Here is a 17,919-nt window from a genome sequence, read left to right as displayed (position 1 = left end):
ACTTCACAGACAGAATTTCCTCATTCTACGAATTACTGCCTCCTCACCAGTACGCCTTCTTCTGGCGGGCAGACTCTCATCTTTCTCCTCTGAGGCTGTCTGTGTTCCACTGGTTAGGACAGGCTCGTAGTCCACGTCAGACTCACAATCCAAAAATTAGGAATCCGAAGCGGAGAGCTCCCCGTTGCTTTCGTCAGCCGCAAGAATATTGTAAGCCTACTCGGCTGAAAATAATCTTTGCGACATTCTCACAAATGGCACTGATGTGGCAGGTGACTCTAATGTGGCAGGTGACACTGATCTGGCAGGTGACACTGATGTGGCAGGTGACACTGATCTGACAGGTGGCACTGATGTGGCAGGTGAACTGACAGGTGACACTGACAGGTGACACTGATGTGGCAGGTGACACTGTTAGGTGGCACGGATAAGTGGCACTGATGACACGTGACACTGGCAGATGGCACTGGTGACAGATGGCACTGATGACACGTGGCACTGGTGTGGCACTGATGACACGTGGCACTGATGTGGCACTGATGTGACACTGATGAAATGTGGCACTGATGTGGCAGGTGACACTGACAAGTGACACTGATGTGGCAGGTGAGACTGACAAGTGACACTGATGTGGCAGGTATAAGAAAGTTATGTAGCGCTACCTATTTAAAACAAGAAAAAAATCTAATATAATTGTGAACCACCTAATCAATGCATCAGTGAAAAAATCTATAAATTGTACATAAATAAATAAATGTGCATCACAATAAATAGTGCAACAATAATAATATACTGACTAAGGTGCAAGATCACATATATCATGCGATATAAATCCATGATCATGGAATGTGCAAATTACGCAAAATGAGTGACACTATCACAGTGCAAATAATAAACAAAGTCCATCAAAACTCCGGTGTTCCAGAATATCCAGTGCTGTTCAGTAGATTGATATCTATTAGTGGCAGTTCAAAATTATTCACGCAGTGTTTGAAACGTGCAAGCAGGCTCCGCAATTATCACACTCCACCTTCAGTGCTCTAGTGCACCCCCCGTTTCCCCCAGCCTCTCACCTCAATTCAATATCCCTCGGGGTCAGAAGCGCTTGTAAGGAAGAAAGAATATAATTTTTATAAGGACATACTCCTGTCATTAATTTTTTTAGCACGTCATTAGCCATAACAATAGTTATTTTCATCCATATGACTGTGATTTTCCACTGCCATTGCTGAAAAAAACAGCTATTGTGGGAAATCAGGATTACTGTTGATTTCAAACTTGAGTTGGAACATTAGTGTGTGGAAAGCCACTGCAAATTAGTATTTTCAGGAAATGATCCACATATAGAATGAATGAAGAGATTGAGACTGGGAACTTAGACTAAAAGCAGGTTAGATATTACCTGAATTGTTCATTAATGATAAGATGAATCAAAGATCTGAGAAAAACTTTCCAGGAAATTTCAACAAAATCTAGGACAGTCACTTTCCCTTTGTTGGTTTTGCCTTTTGGAGAAATGATAATCTTCTGGTTCATTACACGTGTGCTAAGCAAACATGTCTAGTGGTCTATAAGTTTACTTTCCACGTTTCCGCATTTCATGCTCTTAGCTTTTGGCATATTTTTTGCAGTGTGATTCCGGAACCATGTTTGTCTTGTCTGTTCTCATTTCTAAGAAACAGATTTATGCTGGGGTTGAAATTTGTTGCCTCAATGACATTCAAACTATATCACAATATTATTTTCAGAACAAATTGAGTACAAAGAATCAGAATTTGGATACTCGCACCTGTTCTTAATTGTTATAAATTGTTATGATTGAGTGCTGCGTAGTGGTTTGAGCAAACAGTAAACACACTTATCTTATTATTAGGACAGAGCTGAATGTTGCTGGGTTCAGTTTGACGAACATTACAAAATTTTGGCACTGGGGCGGATGGCACTTTTTTTCCTTTTTTTTTTTTTAACCTACGGCCGCTGCAGCCGTTGATCTCTCCCTTCTCACACGCTGTCTGTGTGAGGAGGGAGAGCGGTGCTGAGAGATGATCTCATATGTTTACATATGAGATCATCTCACATTGGACACGCCGATCGCGCTGTAAACGGCCGCTGTGATTGGCCGTTTACAGCGATCTGTGATTGGCTGTGTCAGAGGGACACAGCCAGCACAGAACTTCCCCGATGCATGCTCCCGGCAGTTAGCGTTCGCTCTGCAGCCGTATTTCGGCTATAGGGCGGGCGCGAAGCGGTTAAAGTGGAATATTAAAATATTTCTGTAAATAACATGCCCATGGGATGCCCTTAACCTGTTCATGAAGTGGTACATCTGTACAATGAATATAACCTACTGCTGCAATATTGACATTTTTCTAATTAAAAACTTGTTTAAATTGCCAGCAATTGGCAGCTTCAGCTGCTTAATTTTTGCTTGAAAAGAAACAGCCAGGGATTCCCTTCATCTATACCAGACTCTTGTCCTAGATATGGGTCTAGTATAGATGTTAAGATGTCTGCGGAAATGGCAGCTTTTGTAATGAAGAAAAGAGTTTCCTGCCGTTATACTAAGTCGACAGCAGGAAACTTTTCTTCATTACAAAAGCTGCCACCATCCCCAATGGCTTAACAACATACCAAAAAGCCTTGAAATTCCTTAATAGGGATGGCCTTGCGGTTCGCCCGGCGGTCAGGTTCGTGGCGAATTTTGCGTGTTCGCGATTCAGTGTGAAAGAACTTTGACCCATGATAACACATCCATCATGGGATACAGGACAGCCAATTGAGACATTTCAGCACATGGACACTGGACATTCCCCCTACCTTATAAATATACCTGATCTGGCGGCCATTTTACATTCTGTCTTATGTCAGTGTAGGGAGAGGTTGCTGTGTGGAGCAGGGACAGACTGTAGTGACACAAATCGCTAGCTATTAGGTCCACAAAAGTCCTTTTAAGGACTGGTATAGGTGTAGTACAGTATATAGGGTTCAGTGCACTGCTGTGCTGGTGATTGCAGCAGCCTGTCTTTTGTCAGTGTAGGGACAGGACGCTGTGTGCAGCAAAGACAGTCAGTTTAATCACTAGCTAGCTATTATTACTAGGTCCATAAAGGTCCTTTAAAGGACTGGTATAGGTGTACAATATATAGGGTGCTGGTGCATTGCTGTGCTGCAGATTACTGCTCGTTTCTGCAGCTGTCTTTTATCAGTGTAGGAACTTAGGGACAGTCTGCAAATCACTATCTACTAGGTCCACAAAGGTCCTTTTAAGGACTGGTATATGTGTAGTACAGTATATAGGGTTCAGTGCATTGCTGTGCTGGTGATTGCAGCTGTCTTTTGTCAGTGTAGGGACAGGACACTGTGTGCAGCAGGGACAGTCAGTTTAATCACTAGCTAGCTATTACTGCTAGGTCTACAAAGGTCCTTTTAAGGACGGTATAAGTGTACAATATATAGAGTGCTGGTGCATTGCTGTGCTGCAGATTACTGCTCGTCTCTGTAGCTGTCTTTTATCAGTGTAGGGACTGAGGGACAGTCTGCAAATCACTAGCTACTAGGTCCACAAAGGTCCTTTTTAAGGACTGGTATAGGTGTACAATATATAGGGTGCTGGTGCAGGGCTGTGCTGCAGATTACTGCTGGTTTCTGCAGCAGTCTTTTATCAGTGTAGGGACTGAGGGACAGTCTGCAAATCAGAAGACCGAGCCACCACCTGTAAAAGAGCTATAAGAAGGCGCTGTGGCCCGGCAGAAGAACCGAAGAGGGGGACAAGACCCCCGAAGTCGGGAGAAGAGGCCGGTGGCGAGGAAGAAAGCCGGACTCCTCCGCTAGCAAAAGAGCTACAAGAAGATAGCGGAGGAGTCCGGCGAGAAGACCCCCAAAGACGGAAGACCCCCCCCGGAGCTGTGCAATAAAATATTTTAACCCTGTGTTGTGTTTTTTTTGTACTTTTTTTCCACAGGTGAATGGGTAGGGGTACATTGTACCCCATACTCATTCACATAGGGTGGGGGGCCGGTATCCGGGGGCTCCCTTATTAAAGGGGGCTCCCGGATTCCGATAAGCCCCCCGCCCGCAGACCCCGACAACCAACGGCCAGGGTTGTCGGGAAGAGGCCCTTGTCCTCATCAACATGGGGACAAGGTGTTTTGGGGTGGGGGGGCCGCACGGCCCCCCCTTCCCCAAGGCACCCCCCTACGTTGAGGGCAGCGGCCTGGTACGGCTCAGGAGGGGGGGGGGGCGCTCGCTCGCCCCCCTTTCCTGGCCGGCCGGGTAGCGTGCTCGGACAAGGGTCTGTTGTGGACTTGGGGGGGACCCCCAAGCCGATTTTTTTCGGCGTTGGGGTTCCCCTTTAAGGCTGCGTACACAGTCCGCCCGTGTGTACGCGGCCTTAGATTGCACAGGAGGGACAAACCAGACTGCTAATGTATCAGGAGCGAGGCATCAACCATGTACAGTCACATCTGGCGCTCCCAGGACGCCGATACATGGCTCCGCAGTGTGGGCTTTTTTTAACGTGTCTGTTGCTGACAATAGTGTTGCCATCTGCAATCTTTGCAGTCAACGCATAAGTCGCTGTAAGCCCAACACTCACCTAGGGACGACCGCCTTAAGAAGGCACATGAGCTGCCATCACCGAGCCCAGTGGGAGCAACAGAACACACAAAGCCACACTCCAGGCTCTCACCGTCCAGCCTCATCTTCTACTTCTCCTTCTCCTCTCTTCTCACAATTGTCCTCCACTGCAGCTTCCATCACGCCACGTTTTTCGGGAAAAAGGCAGGCTTCCATGGGCCAAATGTTCGAACGTAAAAAATGATGATGCCGGATAACCCTCTTGCCCAACGGTTGATGGCTGGCTTGTCAGAACTGATAGCCCACCAACTACTGCCATATAAACTGGTGGACTCGGAGGCCTTTTGAAAATTTGTGGTCATTGGAACACCACAATGGAAGGTCCCAGGAAGGAAGTATTTCTCAGAGAAGGCCATCCCAGAGCTATATGGCCATGTTCAGCGGCAAGTGAATGTATCTCTGACACACAGTGTCGGTGCCAAGATACATCTGACCACAGACACGTGGTCTAGCAAACACGGGCAGGGAAGGTATATCACTTTTACTGCCCACTGGGTGAACCTTCTGACGGCCGTCAAGCATGTAACCCGTGGCACCCGTGTAGATTTGGTTTTACCACCACAGACCGCAGGCCTAGCTCTTCTCCTCCTCCTACTCCATCCTCCTCCCTCTCCTCCTCGGTTGACTCCTCCTTTTCCTCTGCTAGCGTCTCTTCCGCTGGGCCTCCCAAGCTCCCCAGAACCTATTCGACATGCCAGGTGAGACGTTGCCATGCCGTGCTGCGTCTGTTGTGCCAGGAAAGCCAAGAGCCACACTGGCCCGGCACTCCTTTCAGCTTTGCGTTCACAGGCAGATCAGTGGCTAACACCGCTCAATTTGACAGTTGGTAAAGTGGTGTGTGACAACGGTGCCAATCTGCTTAGTGCATTGAAACAGGGCAAAATTACGCACATGCCATGCATGGCACATGTCTTAAACTTGGTTGTGCAGCTATTCGTTGTCAAATACCATGGGGTCCAGGACATCTTGCGGCAGGCAAGGAAAATCTCGGCCAATTTCAGAAGATCTTACATGGCCATGGCTCACCTTGCTGACATTCCGCGGCGACACAATCTGCCGGTCAGACGTCTTATTTGCGATTGCCCGACGCGATGGAACTCAACCTTCTATATGCTTGATAGGCTGCTCCAGCAGAAACGTGCAGTTAACGTCTACCTGTACGAACTCTGCGGCAGAACAGGTTCTGGGGAGCTTGGCTTTTTTTCACCACGCCAGTGGTTGCTCATGTGCGATGCATGCAGACTTCTTCGGCCATTTGATGAGATCACCAAACTAGTCAGTTGCAGCCATGGCGCTATCAGTGACATGGTACCTTATGCCTTCTTTATGGAGCGTGCATTGCGTCATGTCATTGATCAAGCCGTGGAGGAGCAGGAGCGGGAAGATGAGAAAGTCGCAATGCTTCATGAATTCCCAGGGAGGCTACTCTATCTGAGACAAGTCAACAACAGGAGTCTGAAGAGGAGTAAGAGGAGGATGCTGCCGGGGCGGATGAGGAGGAGCAAGAAGAGCATTCTTTAAACCTTTCTGGGATCCCTGTTGATGTGCGTGGATGGGGAGAGGAGAACGAGGAGGACGACATTATCCTGCATGATGAGCAGGAGCCAGGCCACCACACCGCTTCCAGCTTAGTGCAAATGGGGGCCTTCATGCTCCAGTGTTTTCACAGGGACCCCCGTATAAAAAGCATAAGGGTCGCTCTGAGGAGTGATGAACCCCTGGACTACTGGGTGGGCAGGCTTGACCTCTGGCCAAAGCTTGCCCAATTTGCATTGGAATTGCTGACTCCATTGTCCTGTCCGAAAGGACGTTCAGCTCAGCAGGGGGGATTGTGACCGATAAGCACACTCGCCTAGCTCACGACAGTGTTGACTACCTCACATTTCTAAAAATGAATGAGGCATGGATCTCGGAGGAATTCAACACATGTGACCAGTAGACCACTTATATCTCTATAAACGATTTATTTAATTGAACACACAGACATTTTTTCTACCTTTGACTCACTTCCTTGTACAAAAAGAGCACACTGTACTATATGCCCGTACCCTCCTGTTTGAAGAGGTTGAGCGGTGTCATATTATTGGGGCCCAGCAGTGAGTTGCTGGTATCAGTGCTGCTGTCAGGGCTCTCTATCTCGGTGCTGGTGTCAGTGCTCTCTATCTCGGTGCTGGTGTCAGTGCTCTATATCATGGTGCTGGTGTCAGTGCTCTCTATCACAATGCTGGTGTCAGTGCTCTCTCTCTATCTCGGTGCTGGTGTCAGTGCTCTCCATCACAGTGCTGGCGGCAGTGCTCTCTATCTCTGTGCTGGTGTCAGTGCTCTCTATCACGGTGCTGGTGTCAGTGCTCTCTCTCTATCTCGGTGCTGATGTGGTGTTAGTGCTCTCTATCTCGGTGCTGGTGTGGTCCCAGTGCTCTCTATCTCGGTGCTGGTGTCAGTGCTCTCTATCTCGGTGCTGGTGTCAGTGATCTCTATCACAGTGCTGGTGTCAGTGCTCTCTATCTCGTGCCGGTGTCAGTGCTCTCTATCACAGTGCTGGTGTCAGTGCTCTCTCTCTATCTCGTGCTGATGTGGTGTCAGTGCTCTCTATCACAGTGCTGGCGTCAGTGATCTCTATCTCAGTGCTGGTGTCAGTGCTCTCTATCACGGTGCTGGTGTCAGTGATCTCTCTCTATTTTGGTGCTGGTGCTGGTGTCAGTGCTCTCTATCTCGGTGCTGGTGTCAGTGCTCTCTATCTCGGTGCTGGTGTCAGTGATCTCTATCACAGTGCTGGTGTCAGTGCTCTCTATCTCGGTGCTGGTGTCAGTGTTCTCTATCTCGTGCCGGTGTCAGTGCTCTATATCACGGTGCTGGTGTCAGTGCACTCTATCACGGTGCTGGTGTCAGTGCTCTATATCACGGTGATGGTGCCTGTGCTCTCTATCACAGTGCTGGTGTCAGTGCTCTCACAGTGCCGGTGTCAGTGCTCTCTATCTCGGTACTGGTGTCAGTGCTCTCACAGTGCTGGTGTCAGTGCACTCTATCATGGTGCTGGTGTCAGTGCTCTCTATCACGGTGCTGGTGTCAGTGCTCTCACTGTGCTGGTGTCAGTGCTCTCACTGTGCTGGTGTCAGTGCTCTCACTGTGCTGGTGTCAGTGCACTCTATCACGGTGCTGGTGTCAGTGCTCTATATCACGGTGCTGGTGTCAGTGCTCTCACGGTGCTGGTGTCAGTGCACTCTATAACAGTGCTGGTGTCAGTGCACTCTATCACGGTGCTGGTGTCAGTGCTCTATATCACGGTGCTGGTGTCAGTGCTCTCACGGTGCTGGTGTCAGTGCACTCTATAACAGTGCTGGTGTCAGTGCACTCTATCACGGTGCTGGTGTCAGTGCTCTATATCACAGTGCTGGTGTCAGTGCTCTCATGGTGCTGGTGTCAGTGCACTATATCATGGTGCTGGTGTCAGTGCTCTATATCACGGTGCTGGTGTCAGTGCTCTCACGATGCTCGTGTCAGTGCACTCTATCACGGTGCTGGTGTCAGTGCTCTATATCACGGTGCTGGTGTCAGTGCTCTATATCACGGTGCTGGTGTCAGTGCACTCTATCACGGTGCTGGTGTCAGTGCTCTATATCACAGTGCTGGTGTCAGTGCTCTATATCACGGTGCTGGTGTCAGTGCTCTCTATCACGGTGCTGGTGATCATCTCCTGCACCCTCTTCATAGCCTACCCTGACCTTTCCTCTCCTCCATTTATAAAAAAAGAATGCTTGTCGTTGTCGCTCCCAGATTCACTGAATACTTTTGTTATGTCAGTGGCCATGTGGTGGGACTATGTGTGCACAGCTAGAAATTATTTTGTGGCTGAAAATATGACCTGTAGGTTTTTAAAGTTTGCCTGCCATTGAAGTCAATGGGGCCCGCCGCGAACTTTGCGGTTCGCAAATTTTCGGCCGCGTTCGCGAAACTTCCCGCCGGAAGTTCATCCATCTCTATTCCTTGATAAGGGATTCCCAGCAGATATCGTGGAAACAGCCTATTCCCATTATAAAGACACGCCCCTTCTACCACATTCTCTAATTCATACTGACACTAATAAGGATGATTTGCAATTCATCACCCAATTTAATTTTTGCCATAGAGAGATGGAAAGTATCGTGCGGAGGCACTGGCCCTTGTTAATTCAGGACGAGCACCTCCTTCCTGCCTTATCCAACAAGCCCAAGTTTGCCTATTTTAAAAGTCAGGTGGCACAAAGTAAACTTAAAAAGAAACCAATACTCCCAGGTTATTCTCTTCCCAACCTTTATTCAAGACCTGTCGGTTTGTGAAACATGGTCAGAAGGACTTCTATGTAAAAGGTAAAACATATCCTATCAAGGAATTACACACATGCCCCTCTGACCACATTGTCTACCGTTTAAATTCTGCACTTAGGGGTGCCTTTTTTTGTCTTTTACTAGAGATTGGTACCCTCAGTGCTGCCCTAAATGTATGAAGACCTCATCATTTGAATACCTCTGCTCAATATAGACATTATCTGCCTGGTCCTCCTATTCAGGGCGCCCTTATGTACACTCTTTATCTGACTCTCAAAATTAGGATTGCAGATAATACTGGGGTGCCGTGACGTGGCCTATGGAGCTTATGCATGTACTTGCAAATGTGTGCAAACAAAACCCCTGTTTTTAACGTGAACTGTTAGAAAGTTTGATTCGTTGCAGGATGGCTGGCAAGTTGACCTGAGAATTCTTCTCTGTTGTTTGACCTGTGTCACACTTCCATATGCTCCTTGCTGTTAAGGCCAATTATAGGCTTGGGCAATTGCCATTTGTTTGTACCATTGGTTATTTTGTAAAGGGGACACCCTGTGTGTTTAAGGAGGGGTGGGCTCCCTCTAGGCATACCTGCCCTCAATCTATCCATTATTATATACTGTACAGTATGTGCTCCTACCATGTAGGCTCTCAAGTTTAAAGAGTTAGGACTGCAGATAATACTGGGGTGCCGTGATGTGGCCTCTGCAGTTTAAGCATTTATTTGCAAATGTGTGCAAACAAAACGAAAAGGAGTGAGAACTGGAAATGCAGTGGAGACAGCGAAGGTGGTGAGATCTTTCAATATGCTGATCTAATCCACAGGACATTAGTGGAAGTTACTAGTGCTGCACAGGTGGTGCGGCCCTTTTTCTCTCCCACTGCTCTCTATTTCCCTCCCCACTCCCCAGCTCAGATGAACTTTCTCCTGATCGTCAAAAAATGTGGGTGACTTCCCCCAGACTGATCTTAGACACAAGTCTGCAATCAGCCAGCAACATATTATGCCCCAGTGTGCTTAGCCCAAGTCTATTACAGTTGGGCATCAACTGATGTTTTATGATTGAACACTTTTATTGGGTTGCTCCAAGAATATTAACCTGCTAGTCAGCACCCCCAATTAAACACACTTTTTTGGTCTTGAAGGAATCCTGGACAGTTATGTAATTCAGCAAATTCAAGTCCAACTATCTATAATTTGCAGATTATTAGACCATCAAGAAGTGAGCATGATTGATTGAATACATGGGTACGTGCACAGCTGCGATTTCCCCAATATGACAACGTTGGATTTTCACATTTTGTTTTGGAATGTCATTCACTGAATTCTTGCTGTGTGTTATTCCAATGGTGCTATTTTCTACAATAAAATATTTTTATTCCACCGTGGTGTTCCACTGATGTGACCTTCTTGGTAGGCCTCCTCCTTTTTGTATATGGCTGGAAAGTTGAGCTGGGAATTTTGTTGTTGCTTGACTTGTGATTATTATACAGAATGTATATAGTGCCAACAGTTTGCACGGCGCTTTATAATGTTAGGACAAACAGTACAGTTACAATACAATTCAATATAGGAGGAATCAGAGGGCCCTGCTTGTTAGAGCTTACAATCTAATTCCCCCATAAATCATGCCAGGCCTTTCAGGCCTGATAATAACTTTAAGAGATACCCCACTCAAAAAAAAATAATAGGCAGCACTGATGGGCACTGATAGGTGGCAGGGATGGGCACAGATGGATGGCACTTATGGGCACTGTCAGGTGGCACTTATGGGCACTGACAGGTGGCTGTGATGGGCACTGACAGGCGGAACTGATTGGCACTGATGGGCGGTACTGATTGGCACTGACAGGTGTCACTGACAGATGGTACTGATGAGGTACTGACAGGTGTTACTGTAGAGCACTGATTGGCACTGTGGGCAATGATTGGCACTGTGGTGGGCACTGCTTGGCACTGATATGGGCACTGATTGGCATTATGATGGGCACCTACAGTCATTTCTGATGGGGCACTGACTGGCAGCTGATGGGCACCTTTTCGGCAGCTGTGGTGGCACATCTGATGGGGATCAGCTATCCCTGTCAGCGTGGACCGAGGAATGCTGTTTACCAGTGTATCCTAATTAAAACAGTTTATCTCACTATACTTAATCAAAAAATAAAAACATGCTGCAGCAATTAATAGATAATAATGCAGCGCACTCCTGCAGGCAGAAAAACATAGTCTTCGTTCAACCAGAAAGGGATGGCACCATAATGCAACCTACAGTTTGCTGGTTATTTAGTATGAAGTCAAGTATTATCATGCATTGGTAAGTATCAGCAGTAGCAATGCAATAAAGTAGCAGAATATATCCACAGCAGGGATAGTCCTCATGCAACTGGGTCAGTCAATATTTCAGGATCCACATACATAGATAAGAGACCTCAGAAAACCATTGGAAGCCTCAATACACTAGGCGTATTTGTTAGCCAGCAGACCGAAATTGAAAGACAGCGTTCCCAATAGTTGATACATCCAAGTCACAAAAAAACACCACATTATCTGTCTCCTTGTGGAATATGAAATGGGGAACTTGAAAAGGAAGAACTGATCCTATATACTGACCGGGACCAATGAGATCATTTCACAGTTCACCAATACATCATGTGTCAATCAAACCTCCATAAAGGGAGGAAAAACGGCAACAGGTTAAGAGGCTGGAAGTAAATAGCAAAGAAGCTGCCCAGCTGGGCTCTCATCACTTCAGTCACTAGAGATCTTCTTCCACTGTCTCTACAGTCTGTCTGCTGAGTGTGTGGCAGCAATACCCCGCTCCGCTCTGTAATGGACACTCCAGGAGGTAGTTCCTTGTGGTGTGTGGTCACATGACCGATCAGGTGTTCAGATGGAAGTCCGGAACACTAAGTTGAGTTGGTTTTGTGAAAACAGGCTATGGAATACGGTGCCAAAGATGTTGTAAGTACAGAAGTATTCACAACCTTTGCCAGGACACTCAAAATTGAGCTCAGGTGCATCCTGTTTCCACTGATCATCCTTGATATGCTTCTACAACTTGATTGGAGTCCACCTGTAGAAAATTCAGCTGATTGGACATGATTTGGAAAAGCAAACACCTGTCTATAAAAGGTCCCACAAATAACAGTGTATGTCAGGGCACAAACCAAGCCATGAAGTCCAAGGAATTGTCAGAAGACCTCTGAGACAGGTTTGTATGGAGGCACAGATCTATGGAAGGGCACAGAAAAAAATCTGCAGTTTTGAAGGTCCCAATGAACACAATGGCCTCCATCATCTATAAATAGAAGAAGTTTGGAACCAACAGGACTCCTAGAATGGGCCACCTGACCAAACTGAGCAATTGGAGAAGAAGGGCCTTAGTCGGGGAGATGACAAAGAACCCGATGGTCACTCTGACAGAGCTTGAGCATTTCTCTATGAAGAGTGGAGAAACTTCCAGAAGAACAACCATCTCTGCAGCACTCCACCAATCAGGCCTGTATGGTAGAATGGCCAGACAGAAGTCACTCCTCAGTAAAAGGCACATGACAGCCTGCCTGGAGTTTGCCAAAAAGCAACTGAAGAACTCTCAGACATGAGAAACAAAATTCTCTGGTGTGATGAAACAAAGATTGAACTCTTTGGCCTGAATGGCAAGTGTCATGTCTGGAGGAAACCAGGCAATGCTCATCACCTGGCCAATACCATCCTTACAGTGAAGCATGGTGGTGGCAGCATCATGTTGTAGGGATGTTTTACAGTGGCAGGAGCTGGAAGACTAGTCAGGATCGAGGAAAAATATGAATGCAGCAATCTACAGAAGACATCCTTGATGAAAACCTGCTTCAGATTGCGGCAAAGGTTCATCTTCCAACAGGACAACAACCCTAAACACACAAACACGATAACAAAGGAGTGGCTATGGGACAAATCTGTGAATGTCCTTAAGTGGCCCAGCCAGAGTCCAGACTTGAACCCGATTAAGCATCTCTGGCAAGATCTGAAAATAGCTGTGCACCGATGCTCCCCATCCAACCTGATGGAGCTTGAGAGGTGCAAAGAAGAATGGGAGAAACTAGCCAAAAATAGGTGTTCCAAGCTTGTAGCATCATACTCAAAAAGACTTGAGGCTGTAATTGGTGCTGATGGTACTTCAACAAAGTATTGCGTAAAGTCTGTGAATACTTATATGCATATGTGATTTTTTTTTTTTTTTGTGTTTTTTATTTTTAATAAATTTGCAAAGATTAAAAACAAACTTTTTTCACATTGTCATAATGGGGTATTGTTTGTAGAATTTTGAGGAAAATAATGAATTTGATCCATTTTGAAATAAGACTGTAACATAACAAAATGGGGAAAAAGGGAAGCGCTGTGAATACTTTCTGGATGCACTGTAGGTGACTTCTGAAGGCAATTGGTTCCACTATATTTTAGTTAGTAGTTTCAGAGTAATGGGGGCTGAATACAAATGCATGCCACACTTTTCAGATATTTATTTGTAAACAAATTTGCAAACCATTTATCATTTTTCTCCCACTTCACAATTATGTGCCACTTTCTGTTTTGGCTATAACATGACAAAATGTGGATACTTTTCAAGGCACTGTATATAGTAATAGAAGAAAACCCTCCTCCTATATATGAGAAAAAAAAGAGAAACCAAAGGAGAAAACTAATCCAAAATAATAAAAAAATGGGATAAAGAATAAACAAACTTAAACCCACATCATAAAAATTGTCTCTCACTCAGTCACTATAAGATCGTTTTTCTGTATTCTGCAAAAAAACTTGGGTGATCCTGCTGCTCACTATGTCTGCCTTTTGTTCATGTCCCCAATTCAGCTAGGAATATTCATTATATTACACAATGGCCACCTTTTCACTCTCCCTCCTCACTATCCCTTCCCCACTTTATTTATTTATTTTATTTCTGTGTGGTTTGTCACCTTTTGTGTTGTCACTTTTTGTGTTGTTTGGCGAGTAGGGTGTCGGTCCTCGGGCCAACCCTGAAAGTCTTGTGGGAGGGTGGACATAGGCCTTCTGGCTTGGTTCACCCTCTCTTTGGGGGGGTCTCCCTTCGGGGGAGCCCCTACCCTAGTACCTGGGTGGGTCTGTTTCGGCAGACCTTCTGGAGAAAGGCGGTCCTCCGGCTTCGGCTGGATGGGCCATGTATTGGTACCTCAGTCCCCGTCTGGAGCCTAACATCCCGGGGGATCAGGGTAAGGTCCTTCCTTGTGGAGGACAGCAGACACCCGTTGCACATTTTTGTGTGTCACTCTTTATGTGTGTGCCCTTTTTTTGGCACGGGTGGAAGTTTTTGGGTGTGTTTTGCAAGCCATAGGCTTTTTCAATAGAAAAAATAAATAAAAATTCAGCTAGGAATATTGCAGCTATGGTGGTATCTCTGCATATGCTCAGTGTTCAGTGAGTTTCTATGCTGAGCATTTCCTCCCTATCACATCTGAGTAGCCCATATGACAATAGAGTCACACATGTGGGCCTATACACAGTGGTAAATTACAGCCCACTTCATCCAACCTCCTCCATGCCCACTAACCAGCTAAACACAATGGGGGCGGGATATGACGTGTAGATTAACTGCTTGCTAACCAACCGCCGCAGTTATACTGTGGCAGGTTGGCATGGCTGTGTAAATCGCCGTAGCTGTACGTCAGCTCTTTAAGACACTATAGCAGGCATATGCGGGCACCCGCGATCACTCCTGACAGAAAGAGAACGGGGATCTGTGTGTGTAAACACACAAATCCTGGTTCTGTCAAGGGAGTAGAGGAGACAGATTGTGTGTTCCTACTAAGTAGAAACAACAAAATGTTCCTCCCCCAGTCACTCCTATCCACCCACAGTTAGAGAAACACAAGAAACACAGTTAACCCCCTGATCGCCCCTAATGTTAACTCCTTCCCTGCCAATGACATTTATACAGTAATCAGTGGCTATTTTTAGCTCCGATCACTGTATAAATGTCATTGGTCCCAAAAAAGTGTCAAAAGTGTCCGATCTGTCCACTGCAATGTTACCAATCAATATACGCTTCTTGCCAAAACCAATGAAGAAATTTGTTTTACATTTTTTGGGGGACTATTTATTATAGCAAAAACTACAAAATATTGTGTTTTTTTCAAAATGGTCATTCTTTTTTGTTTATAGCGAACAAAATAAAAACCGTAGAGGTGATCAAATACCACCAAAAGAAAGCTCTATTTGTGGGGGGGAAAAGGAAATACATTTTGTTTGGGTACAACATTGCACGGCCGAGCAATTGTCAGTTAAAGTGATGCAGTGCAGTATCGCAAAAAAATGGCCTGGTCAGGGAGGGGGCAAATCCTTCTGGGGCTGAAGTAGTTAATGGTGGCTGCACCTTCCTCTTATTCTAAGACACAGGCTGGAGGGGTGTGACACAGCCTGTGACTGGCAGAAATTAGCCCACACCACGCCATTTCCACAAACTAATAAAGATGTGATTTCAAATATATTTGTATGCCAATTTAAAGTAGTTAATTGATATTATTTATTCATTTTTACTCTGTATTTCCAAGGCTGTTTTTTTTATTTTGAACATGTGACCAGCAGCAGAAGACTAGAAGCTCCTCCTGCTTATGTTTCCCTGCAGACAGGCTGGGAAGAGCTGGGTCATGTGAACGCTGTATATCTAGTAGGATAAATGTACTTATTTTTAATATGACGGTAATGTATTTGGCTTTATGAAATGATAATGATAATTTTTTATAAATATATAAGTAGTCCTTACAGAAAATTCAATGGGCAGCTGTCGACATTAGGTAACCGCAAAGAACATTTGGGAACTTCTTGCGACTGGAAGAAAACTAATTTAGCCTTTGCAAATGGAAAAGTTCTTTCCTGTAAGAGCTGTAAAAATGTGTGGTAATATTCTTCAGGATGTGTTTCTAGAAAAATAACTACTGGTTCATAAAAAGGGCTGGATACTTAAAAAAAAAAAAAGACATAATGGTAAAATTCTCTAGATTCTTTCCAGTTTGCCGTCACTATTGCACTATTTTATTAATATTATTATTATTAATATTATGTTTGTATGAATATTGTTATGATCTTGAGAATATTCTATACTGCAACTTCAAAAATGGGATACAGAAATTAACAGAATATGAACATATTGGGGCTATGGTAATAGTAGACAAATACGAGCAGGGGATTCATTGTGAAAAGGAAAAGATACTTTGCTCTGGCTAAGAGACTTTTGTTAAAATGCATGAAGCTATTGTTACTGTTAATTTATGTGATACGTAAAAAAAAAAAAAAAAAAAAACTGTAAAATTAACATAAAATATAATGATCTTCCAGGGCTCCAGGACTGCTTCCATATGAACCCTTCACCATGGTGGCAGTAAAGATGCTGAAAGAAGAGGCGTCAGCTGACATGCAGGCAGACTTCCAGAGAGAGGCAGCACTCATGGCAGAATTTGATAATCCAAACATTGTAAAACTTCTAGGTAAGCTGTTCTTCCATAAAGAAACCATACACCTACCATGGTGCTGAAAATTAGCAATATTTTTGTCAGTACTGCACTACATACATTAACAACAAAAACAAGGTGTGTGTGTAGCAGACCCACAACATAATAAGATTATCTGAAGAAGAGACTGTCACCTCATCTCGCTCTGAAATTGGGTTTGCACTGTTGTAGAAAAAGGCCCAAAAAAACACAAAAAAAACCTAGGAGACACCTAAAACAAAGCCAAGCAGTAAATGAAAACAAAGATTATTGGAGTTTGAAAGAAAAATGTATTAAAAAAATGCATCTCAGACATTGTCTGGCATATCAATGGCTCCCTACCCACAAAGTACTCCAAATATCTTGTTCTGACCTCACGGGCGCTTTGGGGGGCAAGCCAGGACAATCAGCTTCAAGGGCCGTCAGGTTGGCATTTTCAGGTAAGTCTGCATCAGGCCCAACTGAGGCCACATAGTTTGGTGAGTGCTTTTTCAAAAAATTGTGCAGAATGCAGCACAAACGCACAATATGATTCAGTTTATATTCCGCCATGTGGATTGGAGTCAAAAATAGGCGGAACCGGCTGGCCATTATCCAGAAAGTGTTCTCCACTACTCTTCTGGCTCTGGCCAGCCGGAAATTAAAGATCCTCTGGTCCAGGGTGAGGGTCCTATCGGGAAAGGCCGCATCAAATGGTTTGCCAGAGCAAACGCCTCATCCATGACGAAAACAAAGGGTAATCCTTATGCATTCTCCTCTGGAGGTGGCAAGCCCAGACTGCCACTCTGGAGACGCCAGTAGAACTCCGTCCGTGCGAACACTCCACCATCTGACATCCGGCCATTTTTCCCCACGTCCACATACAGGAAGTCATATGTCGCTGACACCACCGCCAACATCACAATACTATTATACCCCTTGTAATTATAATAGTAGGACCCCGAGTTGGGGGGTGGGACAATGCGGACATGTTTCCCATAAACTGCACCTCCACAATTGGGAAAGTCCCAACAGCTGGCAAAGTGGGAGGCCACAGTGTGCCATTCCTGTGGCGTTGAAGGAAACTGTGGAGTCAAACAAGAAAAAAAAATGAGTCATTTTGCACATCAACATTGCAAGCAGATTAGACACAAACATTTTTGGCCAAGATCAGTATAACATTTTTGGAAATTAGTTTTTTAAAGCCAAAAGTATAAGGTCCCCTTATCAGATTCCTCACCCCCTCACCATCTGATGGGCCATTGCAAAAAATTAGGGGGGATGTTTTCGACAGGTAACCCTCTCCACTTAATTGAGAGCTGAATGCATAATCAATGTGTGATACTTTTGCCAGCCCCTCCTTACTTACACTATTGTCAGCCCACCAGACAGGTAAGAAGTGCCATAATACAAAAAAAGGAACAAATGGAAGCACATTTTGACATTCTGCTATTACCTAGCAAGATAATAATAGGAGAAAAAAACTTTAAACAGTAGCATTTGA

General features: G+C 45.2%; 1 protein-coding gene across 1 annotated transcript in view; it reads left to right on the top strand.

Annotated features, from left to right (window-relative positions):
- Nucleotides 1–17,919, top strand: part of MUSK (muscle associated receptor tyrosine kinase) — a 308,402-nt gene that overhangs the window by 260,632 nt on the left and 29,851 nt on the right. The window contains exon 16 of the mRNA XM_077475264.1: nt 16,285–16,433. Coding sequence (XP_077331390.1) covers nt 16,285–16,433 — 149 coding nt within the window. The remainder of the gene's footprint in view (nt 1–16,284; nt 16,434–17,919) is intronic.

Source organism: Lithobates pipiens, unplaced genomic scaffold (assembly GCF_037356315.1).
Source record: "Lithobates pipiens isolate NorthernLeopardFrog02 unplaced genomic scaffold, aLitPip1_a1.2 Scaffold_13, whole genome shotgun sequence".
Lineage (NCBI taxonomy): Eukaryota > Metazoa > Chordata > Amphibia > Anura > Ranidae > Lithobates > Lithobates pipiens.
Note: the sequence above shows the minus strand (reverse complement) of the source record. Positions and strands in the feature narration are given on the sequence as shown.